Source organism: Meles meles, chromosome 5 (assembly GCF_922984935.1).
Source record: "Meles meles chromosome 5, mMelMel3.1 paternal haplotype, whole genome shotgun sequence".
NCBI lineage: Eukaryota > Metazoa > Chordata > Mammalia > Carnivora > Mustelidae > Meles > Meles meles.
The window spans coordinates 46,631,503-46,656,362 of NC_060070.1; the positions used below are offsets into that span (position 1 = coordinate 46,631,503).

Sequence of the window (24,860 nt, forward strand, 5' to 3'; positions counted from 1 at the left end):
GAAAGAAAATAAATAAGTGGGACTACATCAGACCAAAAAGCTACTGTACAGCAAAGGAAAGCACCAACAAAAGGAAAATGGGACTGATGGAATGGGAATAAATATTTGCAAAGCACATATCTGATAAAGGGTTAATATCTAAAAATAGAAGGAACCCATACAATTCAATACCAAAAAGCAACCCAATTAAAAAGTGGCAAAGGACCGGAATAGATATTTTCCAAAGATATCCAAATGGCCACAGGCACATGACGAGGTGCTCAGCATCACTAATCATCAGGGAAATGCAAATCAAAACCTCAATGAGATACCACCTCATCCCTATTTGGATGACTAATATCAAAAAAGACAAGAAATAAACAGTGTTGGTGAGGATGTGGAGAAAAGGAAACCATGGGGCACTGTGGGTGGAAATGTAAACTGGTACAGCCACTACGATAAATAGTACGGAGTTTCCTCAAAAAAGTAGAAATAGAACTACCTATGATCTAGCATTCTCATTTCTGGATATATATCCAAAGGAAACAAAACCATTATCTTGAAGACGTATCTATACTCCCACATTCTCTGTAGCATTATTCACAATAGCTAAGGTATGGAAACAACCTAAGTGTCCATCACTTATATTGATGTACCCACACACACACACACACACACAAATATTAGTCAGCCTTTAAGACGAAGGAAATCTTGTCATTTATGATAACATGGATGAACCTGGGGGGGGGCATTATGTTATGTGAAATAAGCCAAATGGAGAAGACAAATACTGCATGGTATCACATATATGGGGAACCCCCCAAAAATTCAAACTCATAGAAACAAAGAGTAGAAAAGGGGTTCCCGGGGGTTGAGGGTGGGGGAAACAAGGAGAGGTTGGTAAAAGGATACAAACTTTCAGTTATAAGAGGAATGAGGTCTGAGGATCTAACATATAACATGCTCAGTATCATTGACAATGTGTATGGTATAACTGAAATTTGCAAGAGAGCAGAACTGAAATGTTCTCACCAAAAAATAAAGGGAAATATCTGAGGTGATGAGTGTTTCAATTAACTTGATGGAATCCATTCACAATGTATGTGTTTATCAAATAATGATTTTGTATTCTTTAGATATATTACAGTTTTGTTAAATATACCTCAAGAAAGCTGGAAAAAAAAAAAAAACTAGAAAGCCTTTCTTGCAAGGGAGCAGCAGAAGAATGTAAGGGATCATGAACACCAAGACAGCTCAGAGTGGCAACACCCAGAAAATACTAAAAGAACAAAGGCAATTCCTTTGCCATATTTGCGTCTCCATTTCCAATCTTCCTTAGAGTTCCTAATGTGTTCCATTAACTGAAAGGTTAAAAACCTAAATTTTTATAGTGCTATGGATTCATTCTGAAACAACCAAATATCTCTGGAATATTTATGGGGTAACCATGACAGAACCTGCAAGTGGGCAGTAGTTCCTGGAAAACAGACGCTTTGTGCTGGACCAGCAGCATGCAGGTGTGACTGGAGCTGGACGGTAACCTTCCACAGAACTGTATTTCCTTGCTTTGTGCTGGATTATTAGTCATTCCAATAACATAATGCACAATTTATGCCTATCACACCAAATTGGGAATGTCCACAGGCTATTTCAGTCCATCATTATGTATGTACACACACTGCTCTCTACAGCCCCAGAAACCCAGCAGGGCTGAAAGAATGCTGTAGACCATGTGTTAACAAAAGAAGGTTTTTAAATAATAGTTTCAGACTTTACTTTTGTACATATTTTTGATGGTCCAAATGTTTACACGGTTTGGGAGAGCTGGAATCATTAATACTTCAAAAAGAATCTCAATTTGAGAATGACATTGATTCAGGGTCCCCCACTAAGGGAATCTTTCAAGTTCTTTGTCACTCATGCAATACTATCCCTGAGCAATCGGCCTATGTTTAGAAGGGGGGGTGTTTTCTGGGACTTGTGGGATACAGAATAGAGTTGTGTAAAAAGATAGAATCTTCAGGAAAATTAATCCTGGGGGGATTTCACAGGTTAAGACAAATATATTATGTTTACAATGGGGAATTGTATAAGACTTACATTTATGAGCCTTCAGTCCTTCAAAAGAAACTGGTCCAATCTCATAATATTCATATTCCCAGGTGTAATCAGAATTAGGTGCAGATTGCTGGGATGTTCTGTTAGAAATTAATCTCTGGCCAGACATCTCCACCCTGCACAAATGGAGAAAAGGAAGCATAGAACCTGTTAATTCATCCTCAACTGCACAGATCTGCTACCTGCTCTTGACCACATTCAGAAGTTCAGAAGGCCTGGTGCAGAGCGCCTGGGTGGCTCAGTGGGTTAAAGCCTCTGCCTTCTGCTCAGGTCATGATTTCAGGGTTCTGGGATCGAGTTCCGTATCCGGCTCTCTGCTCAGCAGGGAGCCTGTTTCCTCCTCTCTCTCTCTGCCTGCCTCTCTGCCTGCTTGTGATCTCTCTGTGTCAAATAAATAAATAAAATCTTAAAAAAAAAAAAAAGAAATTCAGAAGGCAAATGCACCAGGGAGGTCCCATCCACTAGGTCCAGGAGAGGTCAACAATGGTTGCCTCTACTTCACACCAAGTGGCCATGGTTTCCTTTTACCTCTCTGCTAGACTGAAATGTTTTTGAAGTCATACACCATGTCTTTTTTGTTGCCATCCCCCAGCACTTAACCCAATGCCTGGCACATAACCAACTTTCAATAACTGATAAATGAAGGAAGGGAAGAAGGGAGAGAATGTATCAAAGTCTCTGAGCTTGCAACTTCAGCCGTACCACCTATACCTGCATGAATATGCAGAGGCTACAGAGAATAAACAAAATCAGTACCAGAAATGAACTTGCTCAGTATACATGTATGGAGCATCTGCTGTGCAAAAACAAAGACAAGCATCCAAAGGCTAATGAAATGGGGTGGCCAAAAGAGAAGTGGTCAACAGAAGTCCCATAATGGGAGAACATCCTCCGTGAAAGCCCAAATCTTGGCTATTGCTTACCCCTAAAACTGGTCCTATTCTCAGGATGACCCAAGAGTCTCCGTGGTGATGATTTTTGATTTTAAAATTCTGACTTCTTTGAGACAAGAGGTTTCACTGTGCAGTATGTAGGCCAAAGGTGAAAAAGTAACAGATCCAATATGCAATATTGGGCATCAACTGTGTGCAAGACACTGTACATTATGGGATGGAAGACGACACTTGATATACAAACACGGACCCTACAGACCTTGCTTTATATTTGAGAAAGAATACAAAATAACAAATAGCAGTAATATAAGGAAAAATTTGAATGGCAGATCAGCTAACACCAAGAGTCACTGAGAAGTCATAATCACTGTGTCTCACCCCCAAGAGTTTTCTGAAGTTCCCCTTCTTCCACCCACTTTGGGTCAGTATCACCCACTGCTGCCTCTAGCGCACAACCCCTAGACAAGTTGAGGCAAAATCACCATCACTATCACTCCTCCGTGAGTCTCATCTTTCCCTTTCTTTCCTTTCTTCCGTAATCCCCAATCCTGGACCCCACAAAAACAGACTCTAGCCCTTCGGTATCATATTGTTCAAAGGATAGTGTGCTCTGATCCAGAGATACAGGCTAGAATCAGAACTGGAGTGTTGGGCTGCCTGGGTGGCTTAGTCGGTAAGCGTCTGCCTTCGGCTCAGGTTATGATCCCAGAGTCCTGGGATTGAGCCCCACATCAGGCTCCCTGCTCGGCAGGAAGCCTGTTTCTCCCTCTCCCACTCCCCCTGCTTGTGTTCCCTCTCTCACTGTGTATGTCTCTCTCTGTCAAATAAATAAATAAAATCTTTAAAAAAAGAAAAGAAAAGAAAAAAGAACTGGAGTGTTACTGTGAGTGCCCAGGCAGACAAATCATTCCTTCAAAGGTAGAAGAGAATGTATCATTTCTCATTTGGAAAAGAAAGCTACACAAATTTTAAGAAAAGCTGACCATCAAGGAAGTATTCAGTGACCTTTCTAACACCAACACAAAAGTAACATAAAACCATAACCACAGTATTATCTTTGGTCTTTATGTTATTTGAACAAGAGATTATTTCCCTCGATGAAATAAATTTCCTCAGGAAATGAAAATTAATAACTCAAACCTAAGAAACACCATCCTCATTTATGAGCACTTCCTCCAGAAGGAAAGAATTGTGTGTGAGAAAAGAGTAGCTCTTCAGCTGTAGGGTTCAGAGATAAATGGTAGATTCAGATAAACACTATGTCCATTTGAAAATGTTAAGAATTTCACACCATGCAGGCAACACACTAGATTTGAAACTGGAAAACCAGCATCTTCATATTGCTCTACCTCCATTCAATATGGTGCCGGGAAATGGTTCTGGCTACAGTCCTTAGTAGACACCATCACCGCCCACCTGGCCCCCTTCTTGAGCTGCCTAACTGGTTTTTCTGCTTCTACTCTTACCGACCAATCGTAATCCATTCTTCACCTATCAGCCAGTGTTGTTGTTGTTGTTGTTGTTGTTTTAAATTGCCCCTGTCGTTCCTTTGCTTAATATTTTTAATGTCTTCCCACTGCTCTAAAGACAAAGTCCAAAATCTTTGAAATGTCCTACATTACGACTTGGGTCTTGCTGTCTCCTCTTATCTCACCTTGTATCCTCCCAAACTGTGCTTGCATTTCCAGCAGTTCCTCGGAGACTTCATGCTCTGTGTTCCCTGCACACATGCTCTTCCCTTTGGCAAGAGTATGCCTCCTACCAGCCCATCCTAACCGGTTCCTTCTTTTCAGCTTACTCTTATCTGTACAGAGCTGGCAAATCTGGCCCACCACTCATTTTTATACAGCCTCCAAGTGAAGAATGTTTTTACATTTTTTCATGGTTGGAAAACAATTTCTTTTTGAGAGAGAGAGAGAGAGTGGAGAGGAGTGGATGGGAGGTACAGAGAGAGAGAACCCTAAGCAGGCACCACACACAACACAGAGCCTGACGTGGGACTCAATCTCCCAACCCTGAGCTGAAATCAAGAGTTGGATGCTTAAATGTCAGAGCCACCCAGGCATTCCTGGAAAATAATTTTTAAATAATATTTTGCAACATAAGAAAATTATATGAAATTCAAATATCGGAGTCCATAAATAAAGGTTTTATTTTTTTTTTCTAATTTGTTTGAGAGAAAGGTAGAGATAGCGACAGAGATAGCAAGAGAGAGCATGAGCAAGGAGAGGAGGGAGAAGCAGGCTCCCCACTGAGCAGTTCTGGGCTCGATCCCAGGACCCTGGGATCATGACCTGAGCCCGAAGGTACATATTTAACCAACTGAGCCACCCAGACGCCCCCATAAATAAAGTTTATTGGAACACAGCCGCCCTTGTCTTTGTATTTTTTTATGGCTTCTCTAGAATTACAAGTGCAGAGTTGAGTAGTAGCAACCGAGGTAGTATGGCCCAAAAGCTTAAAACATTTACTTTCTGGTATTTTACAGAAAAAGTTTGCCAACCCTCCTTTAGGGCAATGGGGGGAAAAAAAAGATCTAAGCTTCAATTTTCCTATCAGGAAAATGAAGATAATAACAGTACCTATTTCATGAGTTGCTATAAAGATTAAATGTGCTGTTACATGAAGTATGGGTAGTCAGGACCCAGTTAAGATCAATACATAGCAACCAGCAATATTACTCTAAGATAAGACATGCTAGTCTGGGACAGAAAAGCCTAGGCCTCTTCCTCAAGCATCACCAACTCCCCGTCAGCAGATTCCTATCAAACTCACCACGTAGGTTCATTGATCTGTGTGATGGATGAATAAACCTGTAAAAAATAATAATAATAACTCCTGGGGCATTCATTTAGATGCTTTAAAAGTTTTAGTGAGAAATATGTACGTCACAGAATTCATGCTGTTCCATCAAGTCAAAAATATGGTAATAATCTCTCCTGTTTTTAAGGAAAATAATAAGAAGTCTGGTTTGATCATCTCATTTTTATTGGAAATCAGGTATTATAGTCAATGTAATAAACAGAGCAGAGGGAGGCACTAGACTTCATCTAGTATCGAAATAGATAACAGAAAAATGGCAAACGGGACATAAAACACCGAAGGAAATAAAGATGGGAGTCTTTTCCGATCTCTGTGTAAGCTGTTCTCCACATCTGTACCTAACGGTGATCCCCACCTGTGGCTGCCCAGACCCATTCGCCCAGCCCAGCAGGTCTCCCTGCGACTCTCTTAGGTCAAAAGAAGCATTACGGCCACCCTCATAGGGCTGGCCAGGAACTAGCAAACAGACTATGTCTGTACAAAACATCAGAGATCAAGAAATCTCAACCCCTATGGAGCCTGGGAGACTCAGTTGTTAAGTGTCTGCCTTCGGCTCAGGTCATGATTCCAGGGTCTTGGGATCGAGCCCCACATCGGGTTCCCTGCTCAGCAAGGAGCCTGCTTCTCCCTCTGCCTGCTGCTCCCCTGCTTGTGTGCTCTTTCTGACAAATAAGTAAATAAATTCTTAAAAAAAAAAAAAAGAAAAAAGAAAGGAAGGAAGGAAGGAAAGAAATCTCAGCCCCTCACCCATTGCTCCTTTTACTCTTCCTTACACCATCCCTGTTCATCTACATGTACTATCTAGCAACAACTAGAGAGCAAAGGGTCATGCAAGTCACATGTACAGAGATCTTAAAAGTGGAAAGTCGGTCATTTAAGAGAGGAGTAAAGTGCGGGCAGATGCCTGGACCCGAGAGGGAGTGAAGAACAGAGCCAGACTAACAGAGGTTCTCCATGGAAGCTGAATGAAATGTTAGACAACCTCTGCCTGAGCAGCCATTATTTTGGCTGCCTTTAGATAACAGGGGGCGGGGTGGGCGGGGGGGTTAGGTTTCTAGCCTAACAGAAAATAGGCTATTTTCTCTATTTCATCTAGGTTCTCGAATCCCAAAGTTAGATTGGGGGAGCCGGTGTCTCTGGCCTCCCCCTTCTCTCCCCTCTCCTCTCTAGCTTGAAAAAGCCTATGAGGCAATGTTTCTCATCTAAGCCTCAAACGGATTAGCTTGGGCCACCGCATACACCAGGACAGGAAATAAACAGAAGGCTGTCGTCTGGCCGGATTTTGTATTATGTCTCCTGTATGAAGGCTCAAGTTGCTTGTCTGAGCTTGCAGACAGAAGCTGGCACTGTTTCACTGTCGTGGGAAATGCCAGCACATCTGGGCAGCAGCCCCCAGAGTCTGGTATTTGCACGACAGTGAAGGACCGATGTCGATGTCGGTATAACGCCCTGTTGTGGGGGAGACAGTCGGGCACCACAGGGCTTACTCACTGGGGTACTGAGAGCAGGCAGCTGCTCTCTCCTGAGCACAGCAAACAGGAAACGCAGCGCTCAGCCAAGCAGCTGCCTTCTGTGCTTCTACCACTCCTTAGCACCCCTCCCCAAATCTCCTCAATGTCAGATTTCGTTGTAATAGCAGCATCATGAAAAACTACCTCTTCCAGGGGAAATGCATCGTAAGCAAGCTTCCTGGAGCTAACTGCTCTTTCGAACTGCCGAAAGCACTCTTCCCAACAGCCATAATAATGAAAAATCACAACTGAACCTCAAAAACCACACCAGGAAAGGAAGTGTAACTTCTTCAGGTACACACGTGGCAGTTGAGGCCAATGTCTAGGATTGGAGGAGAGAGGAAGACCTCAAACCCAGAGTGAGAATGCAGGGTTAGTGGCCCCAGACATGTCTTAAGGCTGTGTAAACATCCCCCTTCTCCCGCACACATTCCCAACACTCATTCCTTCCAATTACCCGATCTTTCTTCCTCCTACCCAGCTTCCCACACCACTCCTGGGCACGCTCTGTTCTCCTTAAAGACGGGTCAAGCCATTCTCTCTACCTCTTTCAAACTGGGAAGATGCATGTGGTCATGGACCCTTCTCTGGAGTGAATAAAGGGTCTACGTGGCCATCCTTTGAGCATGATGCGTACACATGCCCAGGGTGTTATTTCCTTGAAGTTGGACCTCGATTTCCATACTAAGGTGTAAACATCAGCAGATGTGCTTTCCCAGTGACCACCAATTCGGTCAATGCTCGGACTAGAACATTAAGGAGAGAGCCTTAAAGATACCTATAAACCCTAAAAAATGAATACACACACATGCATGCACACACACAGCTGACAAGACAGCCAGAAAAGCACTCCAAGAAGCTGCTGGCCAAGGTCACTGATCCAAAGCCCCATAGTAACCTGGAGGTACAGAGGAAGACTGAATGACCCATTCAGTTTTGAGATCAAAATTCCCTATCACACACTATCTTCTTTCCCTTCAGTCCCCAAATTCCAGTTGTGGGCATACTAGCCAGCACACCAATCTCTGTTCTGGACTGGGCCATAAAGGTCTCATTAGTAACATGTACTTATCTCTTTCTTCTTCCTATTCCTAGGAACAACTGTCCTCAGCAAAACACAGAGGAGTCAGTCTTGTAACCCATCACCCTTTCTCTCTCCAAGCAAAGGCATTTGAGAAACCAAACGTAAAGCCTGGCTAGGCGGCATTCTGGTAGCCTAGGACCCCAAGATGAGAAGTTCTGAATTGCAGCTTTAGAAGCTTAGTTCCCTCATTGCACAGAGTTGTGACCAGGCCCCCAGGTGAAGACTAATGATGCACTCAACCTACCCATATATCAGTGGGGTAGGGCCACACAGAGATCAGAGGAGAGTCTGCAAGCTATGAGTCAGGCTCATGACAGACCAGAGCCCCTGGGGTATTCCTGAAGCATTGAAATCAGAGCCCCTGCGGTCTCCTCCCAGGGCAGTGCTTAAAAACATGCAGACATTTTCCCTCCAGTGTGCCTTTCCTCTTTATATATTCTGTATGAGCCATTGCCCTCTTTTTGTACTTATTATTTTGAGTCTTGTGTTTGCAGATTCCTTTTCTGTGAACCCATTTTAAGTCAGCAATTTCTTTGACGGAGTGTGGATTTTTATTTCTTCCCATTGAAGAGGTCTTGCTTCTGGGACTTGGAAGTCTTTTCCACCTAACTACTATCTTGTGACTTAAGCATGAATCTTACTTTTGAAGTCTGCATCTCTGGATACTCAGTTCAGCCTAGAGATATTACACACACACACACACACACACACACACACCTCTTCCCCTCTCAAACAGACTCCCGCATTTCTCTATGCTATCAAGTTTTACACTGTTCCTGGGTATTTCCTAGAAAGTATGCAGTCACCCAGCAGACCTCAAAAATGTGGCAACTGACAGCTGGCAGAGAAATTTCAGATACATCTTCTTCCTCTCTATCCCCACATCCCTGCCGCACAGCAGCAACTTGTTTCCAGAAGCAAAACAGAACCACAAGTGTTCCCAAGTCTGAAGACTATGCCGGTCTTAAAATCAGAATCAATGCCAATAAAAGAACTTCCAAACCCAGAAACAGGACTTAATATTTTGTACAGATAAATATTCAGTCAACATCTGAAATGGAGAGATACGTAATTGGCAAGTGGGCATGCTTCTCCCACCAGCTGGCGCCTCAAAGAAGACAGTGGTCTGGACTCCCAAATCCACCTCCTCCACTTATGCCCTGGGCAGTCACAGAGTAGTCAATAGACTAGAAAGTAATTCTTAAAGTTAGCATTTCCTGACTCTGTTCAGTCCAGCAAATGCTTACTGCATGAACTACTCGATGCTGGGACATAATGACTATCCTGGAGCCCTTCGGAGACATCTTTGGAGATGGTAACAGATCTTTGCATCACATCATAGTACAGGCGATGCTACGACTGCATAGGCCAGTCCTTTGGGGCTGTCTCTTCCTTCCCGTGTCCTTTCTGTAAGCACCAACACGGCAGGGCCTCCTTCCACTTTGCTCACTGCTGTACTTCCAGAAGCCCACACAAGGCCTGGCTCATAGCAGAAAAGCAATAAATACTTGCTGATTTAGTTTCTCATTCTGTGGAGAAGCCACAGAATTCTCCCCTTTCCTTCTCTTACCCCACCCTGATCTTGAGAGCAGAGTTCTCCCATTCTGACAGAAACCTCAGCTGGGCAGTGAGAAGAACATCACACCCACAAAGAGGGGGGAAAACACCCCAGGAAGAAGCTGGGAAGTCTCCATCTGAAAAATAGTTTCCAAAAAGAGAGCTGAGGCATGGCTGGGAGACAGGTGTAGGGAAGGCAGGCATGCTGCCCCGGGCAACCACACCGCAGTCCCAGCTCTGAAGATTTAGGAAGCTGGGTTTTCACAGTCCTCCAAGGGCAAGAAAGGCAATGAACTGGGTCACCCTGACCAAGTGTAGGAGAATGATTTACAACCATAGCATCAATTTGGTGAATTACAATAAGGTATAAAATGGCCAAGGAGACCGGAGCACGTGCTTCCCATGATCTAGGAAGCAAATCTTAAGATCCAAAGATTAACTGATGACTGTGGAATCAGGGCAAAGGAGTTATGTCATGTAATAAAACAGGGCTCTACTCCTCTACCCCACTACAGGATGCCACAATGTTTGTCCTATATCCCAACACAGATGTCTTATTGCAGCTGCAAAGTAAGGCCACTCCCGTAGCATGTTGGGGTCTCCACCCCAGAAATGCATTAACTCCCACCTCTTTCTATACCTTGCTTTCCTTGGTCTGGACTTCAAGAAATTCTAGGCCTATTGAGCATATCTGTGGAATCCAAAGTTGACCACTCTATGACTGTAAGGTTTGCTGGGTCCCCAATACTGTCTATCTTTGCTCTATTCCAGAGCCTTCAGAAGAAGTATGTTTAAAAGCACTGGAGTCGAGTCAAAAAACCAACTATCCAAACGCAGGGCTTCACCATGGGATATCGCTTCACACCTAGGAGGACAGCTGTTATGTAAAAAAAGCAAAAACAAAAACAAAACCCGAAAATAAGTGTTGGCAAGGATGTGGTGAAAATGGCACCCTTGTGTGTCGCTGGTGGGAATGTAAAGTGGTGCATTGGCTACCAAGGGCCATAGAGCAGCTCCCCGCTCCCAGGTTTTAACATGGAAAACCTCACAATCCAGCAATTCTGCCTCTGGGAATATTCCCCCAAAGAATAGAAAGCCAAGACTCCAGCAGGTTTCCGTACACCGAGATCCACGGCAACGTTACTCCCGACAGCCGGAAGCTGGAAGCCATCCAAACACAGAGTGACAGGTGAATGGATAAACAAGATATAGTATGTACACACAGTGGAACAGTATTGAGCCTGAAAAAGAAATTCCAACACCGGCTACAACACGGATGAACTCCAAAACATGGCGCTATAGGAAATAAGCCAGGCGCACAAGAACAGATATTGCACGACTGCCCTTTTGTGAGGCGCCTAGAGTCCTCGCATCCACAGAGACAGAAGGTAGAACCGTGGCTGCCGAGGACTGGAAGACACAGGGAATGGGAAGTTCTTGGTTGAGGGGACACAAAGTTTCAGCTTGGGATGATGAAAATGTTCTGGGGACAGATTGTGGTGATGGTTGCACAACATGAGTGTTATGTTATATACATTTTCCAAAATTTTAAAAAGTTCTAAAACCTTTCTTAATAAGAAAATAATAAGAAATCGGCACTTTCCATCCAAGGTACTTGAGGGAAGTGTAAGTGAGAGTTCCCCAGAACAAAAGACCCTCCCTTGGGAACATGCAGCCACCTTTGCCTGGTGGGTCCTTCCTCTGTGGCTGACCTTTAAGCTGTATTCAGCTCTGCTCTTCTCTAGGGACCCTGCAGTGAGACTCCTTTCCCTGTAAAAGGAACATTCTGTCTGGGCTGTGGCGAATCCTCCTTCTCCCTGCCCCGGAGAGCCCTGGGCAGCTGCAAGAAAACCGGTGCTTCCCTCCACCAGTCCCGGAAATGCACTGACTGCTTCCCACCCTCTCCTCCAGACCCCCTCCACCTTCTGTGGTTCCTGTCATTAGCCAACCTCATTTCAGCAGAAGGCCAATATAAGTCACCACTCCAAAGCTTCCAGAGCATTCTTCGCATTTAAAGTCACAAAGAGAGGGTGCCTGGGTGGCTCAGTGGGTTAAGCAGCTGGCTCTTGATTTTGGCTCAGGTCCTGAGGTTACTCAGGAATGTGAGTTCAACCCCCCTCATGGGCTCCACTCTCAGTGAGGCCTCTGTTCTGATTCTCTCCCTCTGCATCTGCCTTTCCCCCCAGCTCACACCCATGCTCTCTCTCCCTCTCTCAAATGAATAAATAAATATTTAAAAAATAATAATAAAGCCACAAAGAGAACCACAAAGAAGTACTCTCCTAACACTAGCTCTAGTCTCTGAGGAATATTAACTAGAGACCAGCAAGAATTCATGGACCTGGGAAACAGGACTGCTGACATTTTTATTTTGCCAAATAAGGAAATTTTTGAAAAAAGCTATTACTAACAATTAGCATCCTAGAAACAAAAGGTCATTTGAAGCACCTTCCAAGGGAAGAAATAATCTCACAGCCCTCTGTGAGAAAGGAAGGTTGGCAGTCTGACCAACATTGTCACAGCAGCAGATATTCTTCTGTCCAATGTGTTCATGTGATAGCTGCCTGAAACGACTTACATATTCATTCTTTCTGAAAGCAAAGGAAAGGACTGAAAGAGACATGGTGAGATTTTTTTCTGCAGGAGCTATGATTCTGTAACACAAAGTCAATGATATGTGTTTATTTGTAAAAACCGTGTGTGTGTGTGTGTGTGTGTGTACGTGTGTGTGAGCACATGAGTGTGTATATATACAGTGCAACATGGATATGTGCTGTCACAGGCTGAACTGTGTCCCCCCTAAAATTTGTAGGTTGTAGCCCTACCCCCCATACCTCAGAATGTGGCCCTAGTTGAAGACAGGGTCTTTTAAAAAGTAGGTTCAAATGAAGCCATTAGGGTGGGTCCTAACCCAGTCTGACTGGCCTTCTTACAGGAAGTGATAAGGACACACAGCGAGACACCAAAACCACCTGGGCACAGAGGGACAACCATGTGAAGGAAGCAACAAGAGGATGGCCAACTCCAAGGAAAAAGGTCTACAACATATCCTTCCCCTAGTTCACAGAGAACACCAACCCTGACACCTTGATCTTAGACATCCAGTCTCCAGAACTGAAAGCAAATAAATTTCTGTCATTTCAGCTACTCAGTCTTTGGTGTTTTGTTATGACAGCCCTAGCGAACCAATACAGCTTTCATTAATTAGATACACTGTCCTAGAAAGTCCATTAAAAATGACTTACATAATATCAACCACTTCTACTATAACTAAACAACAAATATATTTCTGGAAAGAAAATCATTTTCAAAATGTCATAACTCTATCCCACTACAAGCCATCTTCACCAAATACATTTATGACATTCCCATCAGCATGTCCTTCGAGGAGAAAGAACACAAGTTTTATACATGGTAAAATTAGTATGGGTCAATTCAGACCAATGAGGGTATTTTAAACACAATGAGCTCAACTTTGGAAGATGGAGGCGACTTTGAAAAGTCAAAGCCTATGCCCTCAAAGAATCTGGGCTGGTCTTCAAAACTAAACTCTCCTCTGTTGAATGTCACCCCTTCAAATCCACGCATGTAGAGGTTAAGGGGCAACACAGAAACCTGATGACACAGGTAGACAACAGGTGAACAGCTCAGCATGACAGGGAGGCCCCTGATAGCACAGGAGCCAGGTGGAGGACGGCTCAAAGACAGTCAGTCCTCTGAGCCCTTGCCCACTCTATTCCACCTGGAAGCCTGGACTGCCATCTACCCCTACTTGGGATTCCCGCCAACCTCTGAGAACAGAGCTCAGTCACCACGTCCCCCCGCCCCCAGTCCCGCCCAAGCCCAAGAGGACTGTACCCCTTCCTTCAAATCCCGTCCCATGGATTACCCGCATCTCTCAATTTAATAAGGACAGTATAAATCAGTCTCCCTCAGGATCAGACTTTGCCTCTCGCCGAACTCTCATGCTGATTTATAGAGCTGCTATTATAAAACATCACAGCCAGGTGAATCACCATCTTAACCATGGTAGGGAAACAACCCCCCTCTCTATTTTAATTAGTGGAGTTTGGGGAACATTTGGCATCACAGGGCTAAGCAGAATGAGACTGGCCATATCGTAAACCACTCTGAGGATGATCTGGCACACAAGCCGACTTTGTATTTATTGCTCAAGCTCTCTGTCTCCAAACAGCACACACTGTTCTTTACAGCCCTGAGCTGAATCATTCTTCCGACAACACAAGCCAAAAGAGAAGGACCATGTATTTCAATCTCTGTTCCACAGAAAAGGAAACATAGACTAAAGCAGTTGTTTATTTAAGGCCCCCAGACAGGGCCAAAGGAACGCTACATTTTCTAATGACTGTCTTCTCCTCAGTCTGGGATTCTGACACTCAGTGGTGCGTCTTTTCTAGTTTCTCCACCTGCCCCACCCACTGCCAACCTAATGCCATCCCTGATAATAAGCAAACCACAGTCTGGTAGAGCAAGGCCAGCCGGGCTCCAGGCTCCCCAGGCCTCCTCATCTGCAGGGAGGGGCCGGTCAGGAGAGAGCCAGAGGGAGCCCAGCACAGGGAGGGAAGATCAGAAAGCAGGTTCCCCCCTCTGGCTGCCTAGGTGCCGGGGATGTTAGCCCCCCAAGTCCCGGGACGTACCTGGCTCATCCTCCTGGAGCATCAGTTTGGAAGAGAACTTGAAAGATGATTTTTTTTTTTAATACTAAGTTCAGAGATATTATAGACTAACCTGCAAATATCAAATGCAATATAAACACAGACTTGCTTCTGGCACACTTGGCCTCTGATTCTCCCAGAAATATGGGTTAACCATACTCTCCAGCTGAGGTAATTTTTTTTTTAAAGATTTTATTTATTTATTTGACAGAGAGAGAGACAGCAAGAGAGGAAACACAAGCAGAGGGAGTGGGAGAAGCAGGCTTCCTGCTGAGCAGGGAGCCGGACCCCAGGACCCTGGGATCATGACCTGAGCCGAAGACAGATGCTTAATGAGTCACCCAGGCACCCCTCCTGTCGAGGTAATTTAATGGAGATTTTAGGGGAGCACTGGTAGGAATATGTATAGATTTACATGATAAAATTTCCAGATCTTTAGATCCTCATCTGTTGTTGTTTCTTCTTCTTCTTTTTGTTCTTCTTGATCCACACAAGAGAATTATATTTAGGGGAAACTCTGCACAAAGGTTTACAGAACAACGGATGCTGCATATACCCACATACCCTCACTTTTCTCCAAGTTTTCTTTCTTGACCAACTAGGCAACTGTAGAGCTGACCCGTAGGAAGCAACTCCCTCAGCCCTGCTTTTGCCTTTAATTGTTGCTTTTGATGTTACTGAGGATGTGAGGAACACAAAGACATCTTTGAGGGGAATAATTATTTGAAGCTTATAAATTATTTTCAATTGAAGGATTATGAAACTGGCTAATGTTCTCTAGTCAGGTGAACATCACATAGATCTTGTTAACAGAGACTCAAGCAACAATTCAACCCAGACTTTAACATACATAATTTCAGCATTTCATAAAAAGATGCTCAACTTCTGCTTTTTTACTTCACCTCTCAGCAACACCATAACATTTGCAAGGAAGGAGAAGGCAAAATGCATACTTTCCTCTCTTTCTAATGGGACTAAGCATCTCTTATTCTCCAGTCAAGAAGAAAAATCACTTTGTACCCTGATATAAGCCAAAAATAACACGACCATCCTGTCTGAAAGTTGGTCCCCCAAAGTAATAAAACCTTGAACATGTCCCATAAGCCTACACTCCCCAAGAAAAAAAAACTATTTTTTCCCTGATTGTTTGCTATGGAATATCTGAAGATGAGTCATGACTTCAGGGAATACGAAGATCATGTGTGAAAGTTGCCTTCAACCATGAGAAACAGACTAATGGACACTTGAGAACTCTGATAATCTTATGAGGTATTTTCTTTCAAGTATTTATTGTTTTTATCTGATGAGCCAGTCTTCTGAAGCCTGACTCCCTTGCACTCTGGGCAAGTAAACATTTTCTTTCCTTTCCTAAATGCTCCCACTTCCAAGTCTGAAGTCCATGCAACCTCAAGGAAACAGACCATTACTCTTTACCATTCCAACCCAAGCATATACAATCCATACTCTGAGTGGGAACAACCGTGGAACCTGTCAAACGTCGATTTTATTCTTGTCTCCCATCGCCCTATAATGGATTTGGTGGATACATCTTTCCTGTCTTCAGACGAACACTTGGGTAGATCCCATGACTTTGCTGCTCAAGCAACCACTTTAAAGTCCCAAAGAATTCTAATGTGCAGCCTGGAAATAAAAGAAACTCCAACCAGGTTATAACATTAAATGTCCTGGTCTGTGCAGCTAGGTCCTTCTGCACGCTGCTCTCCTGTAGAGATTGGTGGAAGCATGACCTCTTTTCTTTTTCTCTACTTTATGTCCAACTGCTGGCCAGTTTCTCACCCCAACAAGATCAAAGAAGGAGGACAGGACTGTATTAACTGTCTTCACACACTTTATTTATGGGAGTTTTCATGATACTCGTTTTCCTTCAGCTGCCTGCTCACTCTGACCTCAGCCTCTGGATTTCTGGAAACTCTAGCTGCTGGAAACCTGGGCTGAATTTACCATGTCTCCAGGCTAGGCCTCTTTCCCACATGGCTCTACCTGGTCCCCAGGAAATCCTCTGGCATCTTTTGCTCTAACAAACTCTGAGAAGGCTGGTGATCCTACGACCCAGGCTACCATATGAGCACCAAATGCAGGGAACACATGTACAGTTCAACTAGTGGTTCCTTAAAAGGCCCCCTCACTAGGTTTGGGATGAAGGAAATTATCTTTCTGAATAAATCTCTTTAACACAGCCCCCTCTCTTAATCCTCATGTTCCTGAAGTGGTCAGTGGGGTTTGTGAGTTATAGAAAAATTCTCAAATATCTACATTAAAGTTTCTACTTGGTGGTCTAGCACTCTCCTTTGGAATTTCACATAACTTTAATGTGTGACTCAGTCAAAACTTAAATTCAGTATCCTATTTACATCCACACACGTACAGATGTTTAGGATGGACTAGTAATTTCCAATTATCTCAAAGTTCATTTTACTCTTATATAGCTAATAAAAACTGAGGAATATGAACACTGAAAGGGGCATTCAGAGATATAAAAGTCAATACTCCAGTCACTGGTGGAGAATCCTCTCCCAGTCCTGACACTAGATCACCCAATATTGGCTTGATCTGACACTGGGAACATACCTACTTCCTCTTCTTCAGATATCTGAGGACTGGCCTTATAACCGGCCAAGGCTCCTCTCTCTGGCAGGTTAAACATTCACTGTTCCTCATACGGCCTAGTCTTCAGACCCTCGGCATCCAGGTCACCTTTCTCTGGATGCAGCAAAGTCAGTTTCTGTCCTCTATTAAGGGGCCACCAGAAGGGGACAACATGTGGAGGGACTCTGGGCTCCCTTGACTCAGTCACCTTAGGTTGGGTTAGATGGTAGTGGTTAAGAGCCCAGGTTCTAATCCCCCCTCTACTATTTACTGGTTATGTAATCTCAGGCAAATTATTTAATCCTTCTGTGCTTTAGCCTCCTTATCTATAATGAGAATGCTGATAATTGTTTCCCCTAAGTCATGGGGTTGATACAGGGATTGAGATAAAATTGTGAAACACTCATACCTATGCTTGGCACATAATAAGCTCCATATAAATGTCTATAAAAAAGGGTCTGTCCTTGGGCTGCCTGGGTGGTTCAGTCATTAAGCCTCTACCTTTGGCTCAGGTCATAATCCCAGGGTCCTGGCATCAAGCCCCATCCGGTTCCCTGCTGGGCAGGAAGACTGCTTCTGTGTCTACCACTCCCCCTGCTTGTGTTCCCTCTCTCACTGTCTCTCTCTCTCTGTCCAATAAATAAATTAAATCTTAAAAAAAAAAAAAAAAAAGTCTGTCCTTGTCAGCACAACCCAAGTTTGGGACCAGGGACTGAATTATCTGTATGTCCCTAGCTTTGGGAAGCCCTGTTTGTAAAATATAAAATAGTAACAGCAACCTAGCTGTGAGAAGTAAAAGACACTGTGCACTAGGAAGCACCTAGCCAAGTCATTATCACACTGAAGACATTAGAAGGTCAAGAATAAGCATTCTCCAGAAGAGATCACGTATCAGGTTACAAAATCAGACAACAAATATAAGGAGATCGAAGTCATACCATGCACCTTTTCTGACCACAGCACTATGAAACTTGAAGTCAACCATGAGAAAAAAAGTCTGGAAAGACCACAAACACATGGAGGTTAAATAACATGCTACTAAATAATGAATGGGCCAAACCAGGACATAAGAGAAGAAATTTTAAAAACTATAGGGAAATAAATGAAAATGAAAACACAATGGTCCAAAACCTTTGGGATGCAGCAAAAGCCATCCTAGGTGGGAAGTTTATAACACAAAACAGGTCTACCTTATGAAGCAAGAAAAATCTCAAATAAAAATTGAAACTTACTCCTACAGGAGCTAGAAAAAGAACAAAAAATGAAGTTGAAAACCAGCAAAAAGAAGGAAATAATAAAGATTTAGCAGAAATAAATGATATAGAAACTAAAAAGACAAACAGAACAAATCAATGAAACCAGGAGCTGGTTCTTTGAAAAAAAATCAACCAAATTAATAAACCTCTAGCTAGACTATGCAAGAAAAAAAGAAAAAACTCAAATAAATAAAAATTACAAATGAGAGGAGAAATAACCAACACCACAGAAATATAAACAATTATGAGAATACTATGAAGAACTATATGCCAACAAATTGGACAACCTAGAAGAAATGGACAAGTTCCTTTCTTTTATTAATGTAATGAGTCATGTTGATTGAGTTGTGTAAATTGAAACTGAAACAGGAAGAAAAAGAAAAAGAAAAGGAAAACTTGAACAGACTGATAACCAGCAAAATTGAATCAGTAGCCAAAAAACTCCCAACAAACAAAAGTCTAGGGCCAGATGGCTTCACACGTGAATTCTATCAAACACGTAAAGAAGAGTTAATACCTATTCTTCTCAAACTATTCCAGAAAATAGAAATGGAAGGAAAACTTCCAATTTATTCTATGAGGTCAGTATTCTCCTGATACCAAAACCAGATAAAGACACCACAAAAAAAAAAAAAGAGAACTATAGGCCAGTATTTCTGATGATCACAGGTGCAAAAATCTTCAACAAAATATTTAGCAGACCAAATCTAATGATACATTTAAAAAATGAAACATAATCAAGTAGGATTTATTCTTGGCCTGCAAGAGTGGTTCAATTTATACAAATAGATCAACATGACTCATCACATTAATAAAAGAAAGGATAAGAATCATGTGATCATTTCAACAGATCCAGAAAAAAACATCTGACAAAGTACAACATTCATTCGTGATAAAAACCCTCAACAAAGTAGATTTAGAAAGAAAACACCTCAACATAATAAAGGCCATGTATGGAAAAGCTCACAGCTATTATCATCCTAAATGGGGAAAAAGTGAGAGCTTTCCTCTATGATCAGGAACACAGCAGTGGTGTCCACTCTCACCACTTTTATTCAACATAGTTCTGGAAGTCCTCTCCATAGCAATCAGACAACAAAAAGAAATTAAAGGACATTCTAACTGGAAAGGAAGAATTTAAAATTTCATTCCTCATAGATGACATGATAGTCTATATAGAAAATCTGATTCTACCAAAAAACTATTAGAACTGATGAATGAATTCAGTGAAGTCATACGATATGAAATCAATGTACAGAAATCTGTTGCATTTCTATACACTAATAGTGAAGCAGCAGAAGGAGAAATTAAGAAAACAATCCCATTTACAACTGCACCAAAAGTAAAGAGATAGCCAGGAATGGTATGGTCTAGGAATAAATCTAACCAAAGTGGTAAAAGATCTGCACTCTGAAAACTACAAAACACTGATGAAAGAGATCAAAAATGACTCAAAGAAATAGAAAGATGTTCCATACTCATGGATTGGAAGAACAATTATTGTTAAAATGTCTCTACTGCCCAAAGCAATCTACACATTTAATGCAATTCCTATCAAAATACCAACAGCATTTTTCAGAGCTAGAACAAACAATCCTAAAATTTGTATAGAACCACAAAAGACCCTGAATAGCAAAGCAATCTTGAAAAAGAAATGCAAAGCTGGAGGCATCACAGTTCTGGACTTTAAGCTTTATTACAAAGCTGTCATCATCAAGACAGTATGGTACCAGCATAAAACAGACACACAGATCATTGGAACAGAAGAGAGAACCTAGAAATGGATCCTGAGCTCTATGGTCAACTAATTCTTGACAAAGCAAGAAAGAATATTCAATGGCAAAAAGTCTCTTCAACAAACCGTGCTGGGAAAACTGGACAGCCACATGCATAACAACGAAACTGGACCATTCTCTTTCATCCTGTACAAAAACAAAATCAAAATGGATTAAAGACCTTAATGTGAGACCTGAAAACATAAAAATCCTTGAAGGTAGCACAGGCAGTCATTTCTCAGACACTGGCTAGAACTAGAGAGTATGATGTTAAGCAAAACAAGTCAGCAGCCTGACGCAAGAGAAACAAAAGCAAAAACAAACTATTGGGACTACATCAGAATAAAAAGCTTCTGCACAAGGAAGAAAACAATCAGCAAAGCTAAAAGGCAGCCTATGGAATGGCAGAAGATATTTGCAAATGACATATCTAATAACGGGTTATTATCCAAAATATATGAAGAACTTCTATAACTCAATACCCAAAAAACAAATAGTCCAATTTAAAAATGGCCAGAAGACGTGAATAGACATTTTTCTGAAGAAGACATACAAGATGGCCGACAAACACATGAGGAGGAGATGCTCAACATCACTCCTCATTAGGGAAATGCGAATCAAAATGACAATGAAATACCATCTCACACCTGCCAGAATTGCAAAAATCAACAACACAAGAAACAAAACAGGCATTGGTGAGGATGTAGAGAAAAGGGAACCCTCTTACACTGCTGATGGGAATGCAAACTGGTGCAGTTACTCAGAAAAACAGTATGGAGGTTCCTCAGAAAGTTGAAAATAGATTCTACTAAAATCTAGTAATCACACTAGTAGGTATTTACCCAAAGAATGCAAAAACATTATTTCAGAGGGATACATACACCCCAATATTTATAGCAGCATTATCAACAATAGCCGAATTATGGAAAGAGCCCAAATGTTCACACCCACTGACGAACAGAAGAAGTGATGTATATCTACAATGGAATATTACTCAGCCATAAAAAAGAATGAAATCTTGGGGAGCCTGGGTGGCTCAGTTGGTTAAGTGTCTTCCCTCAGCTCAGGTGCTCCTGGGATCTAGTCTGGATTCAGGTTGCCTGCTCAGTGGGGAGCCTAACTTCTCCCTCTGCCCTTCCCCCTGCTTGTGCCCTTCTTTCTCTCAAATAAATAAAAATCTTAAAAAAAAAAAAGAGGAATGAAATCTTGCCATTTGCAACAAAGTGAATGGAACTAGAGAGTATTATGCTAAGCAAAATAAGTCAGCAGAAAAAGACAAATACCATATGCTTTCACTCATATGTGGAATTTAAGAAAAAAAATGAGCAAGGGGGTGGGGCAGGAAAGAGAGAGGCAAACCAAGAAAGAGACTCTTGGCTATAGAGAACAAATGATGGTTACCAGAGGGGAGGGGTTGGGGACATGGATGAAATAGATGATGAGGATTAAGGAGAGCACTTGTGATGAGCACCAGGCGATGTATGGAATTGCAGAATCACCATATTATACACTTGAAACTAATGTTACACTGTATGCTAACTAACTGGAATTAAAATAAAAACTTTAAAAATAAATAGAAGATTAAAAATAAAGGATTCAGAGGAATTGTGACTGGCAAAATATCAGCCTAGAGAAACGGGGAGGAGGAAGGCTACATTTTCTAGAATGTGCAGATGATATAATTTGCACAGTAAAAGGTCACCCCTACCGTGAGCAGAGTGGGGTTAGCCTAGAAGGATCAATGCGGGCAGCCAGGGAGAGGTGTGTACACCCTAACAGAGGCAGCAGGATAAACAACACAGAACAAAACACACTCACATTTCACAAAACAATACTTTTCTTGCATATACAATGCACTCTGATGTTTTCTCCTCCCTTTATTTAATTTCATGTTGTAAAAAAATGCTGGTATAACTCACTACACTCATATTACCCTAACAAGTCATAATCCACATTTGAAAAATGATGACAGGGCATGCCCCAAACCAAAAACCAGGTAAGTTGCTAGATAAGAGAAAGAAGTTAGTTTGGCATAAACTGTCTTTGCAAATCCTTTCCTAGGTGATCTTGAGCTTTCTCCTTTAAAAATCTACTCTGGAATGTTGCCAGGTTTCAATGTTTCCCTCTCTGGAAAAGTCAGGTACAATGCTCCTCTATCAAGCCTGCTGCAAGGTGACTGTGAACACTTTCACTGCTCTAGGATCCCTGTTATTTGGGCATTGAGTTATCCAGCCCAGTCTTGGGGTTCAAGACACCTAAAGGGGCTCTAAACTGGGAGCAATTCTGCCTTCTCCTAAACCTGCTGATATCATCTTCCATAAACACTGCAGATCATCCTGATCAGAGCCTGACTCCTTGATGTGGGCACCCCAGCTCACAGTAGCCTCTCTGTTCTGGACCTTACCCTTAGCAGCCCCAGGCCACTTTCCCCGCCTGCATTCTTGGCAATACACTCCAGGTGTACCTACGGGACACTGGCCTCAGGGTTCCAGTTTCCAGACCCACTACTCCCCACTCTTGACCAGGGGATTCAGTAGAAAAACTTCTCTCATATCTCAACCTAATTTTTTTTTCATGTGCAAACTGGCAATACTACCACTTAACCTGGGGGGTTTTCATGAGGATTTATATAGGGAAGTTCCCTTGTTTTTCCCGGAGTAGCATGGACAATTACCCTCAAGCTCCCTTTGCTTTCAGGACACCATACAATGCTTCCTTTTGTCATGAGATAAATCCTGGGTAATAGCTGGGATTCATCCTGTCGTCTGAACTGCTCCAGGAACTACAAAACCTCAAAACAAGTTTCTAAGGAGGCAACCTTTCGTCTTCCTCAGTTAATTATGCAGAAAGGACGGAAAGGGAAGAAAAACGAAACCGCTCTTTCCCTCTAATCAGTAAAATGACCCGCGGGCAGACTCCCTAGTGCTAACGAAAAGAATGAACTGTCAGACAGGGTTGAAGCCAAGCCGGGAACCGTGCCCACTGCTGGGGGCGTGCACCGCCCGCCAGCAAACCGCGCATTTTCCCTGGACGCGCAAGGTCCCGGCGCCCAGAAGGGCTCTCAGTTGTAGGGCACAGCGGTGCCAGGCAGGCCAGGACTTGGATTCGGAAAGTTTTCTCATGGGCGGGAGAAGGTGTTCCACGACCCTCCCCACGCAGAGGAGGAAACCCGCCCAAGCCCTGAGCCCTGAGCTGCACCGCCTCCAGCCTTTCCGAAAGGCTCCCGCGGGCGCTGCGAGCAAGGTCTTCAACTTGGGTGCTCTCCACGGGGTCTCACTCTTCTCCCCGGCACGCTCACGCCCCAGTTATCCCATTCCTGCTCCCATCCTCCCAAACGCCCCTCACCCCACCCCCAACTGAAAAACCACCACCAACCCCGATGAGCCCGACTGCCATCTCCCCAGCCTCCCGACACTGTGCCGCGGCTCGGCATGGCCCCAGGCGCCCAGTCCCGCCCGCGGTTACCGGCTGGCGCTCCCCGGCCCGCGGACACTGCTCCTCCGAGGTGCGTGAGCGTCACCACTGCCTCCACCTCCTCCCGCGCCCGGGGCCTCGGCGTGTAGTTCCTGGCGCGGCTGTGCGGCGGGGACGCGCGCTCCCGACCTGCAGCCCGGCGGCAAGGGGCGCCAGGGGGCCGCCTCCAGAGCCCGGGGCCGCCGAGGCCAAGAGGAGGCGAGCTTTGCCCAGCCCTGCCCGGCTCACACTAACCCCTCGCTATCTGGATAAGAGCTTTCCGCAGGGAGAAGGAAAAGAAATCATTGAATACTTGACCCTCCCCAGCTCTGCAATGGGTCCCTCAGGCCAGTTTTGACTAATGAGTTGAGCAAGAAGGAGTGGGGCAGCACGAATGAGATTTATGAGCGATCCTCAGTGTTGAGTTCAAGTTCATTAAGGCCGAGGTCCTCCATGATGAGCTACTAAAATTACCTCAATTTCAGTTCTGCCTTCTGCTTGCAGGTGCGGGTGCCAACGGACAGTCTAAATGTCCCCCAAGCCGGGCCCCAAAAGGATAGGACTGGACTAGTTTCAAGTTAGCAGACTGGCTCACTCCTCCAGTAAATATTTACTGAGACCGTAGTCCATGCCAGACACCGATGTGGGCGTTGGGGATACTGCCTCCTGGACCTTATAATTCCAGTAAAGAGACACTCAGTAAACATAAATGCATGAAATAGGTAGCATGTGCGGTAGCAGTAAGAGCTATAGTGAAAAAAATAACTCAGGAAGGGCATAAAGAATGGGGTGGAGGGGCAGTTTTAATTCGGTGGTCAGAGGTGACCCCAAACTGAAGGTGGCTCTTGAGTAAAGAACTGAAGATGGGAGAAGAAGCGTGCTGGCATCTGGGGAGAAAGCCTGTACCGCGCTCCTCGCCCTGCGATGTTCTTTATGGTGTTAAGACATTTCCTACACTACTCACACGCACCATAGGGGGCGGTAAGTGCCAGTTTACAAATGAGACTCGGTAGCTTAGGGAGGTTAAGTGAATTGCCTGAGGTCACAAATTAGTAAATGGAGGAACTCGGGAAGCTTGGTGCTCCCCCCCAGAACCGTGGTTTAAGGAGGAACCACAGTGCCGTGGGG

At 43.6% G+C, this 24,860-nt stretch overlaps 1 protein-coding gene across 3 annotated transcripts in view; it reads right to left on the reverse strand.

The window, feature by feature from the left end:
* MRAP2 (melanocortin 2 receptor accessory protein 2) overlaps positions 1-24,256 on the reverse strand; it is a 50,691-nt gene extending 26,435 nt beyond the window's left edge. The window contains exons 1-3 of one of the 3 annotated variants that reach the window (XM_046005857.1): positions 23,745-23,789; positions 5,766-5,803; positions 2,080-2,213 (exon numbers count right to left, since the gene is read on the reverse strand). In XM_046005857.1, the coding sequence (XP_045861813.1) occupies positions 2,080-2,206 (127 nt within the window). In that variant the 5' untranslated portion in view covers positions 2,207-2,213; positions 5,766-5,803; positions 23,745-23,789. Of the gene's footprint in view, positions 1-2,079; positions 2,214-5,765; positions 5,804-23,744; positions 23,869-24,206 lie in introns of those variants that run through there. The other 2 variants (XM_046005858.1, XM_046005856.1) reach the window with 2 other exon arrangements.
* Positions 24,257-24,860: the final 604 nt, after the last annotated feature.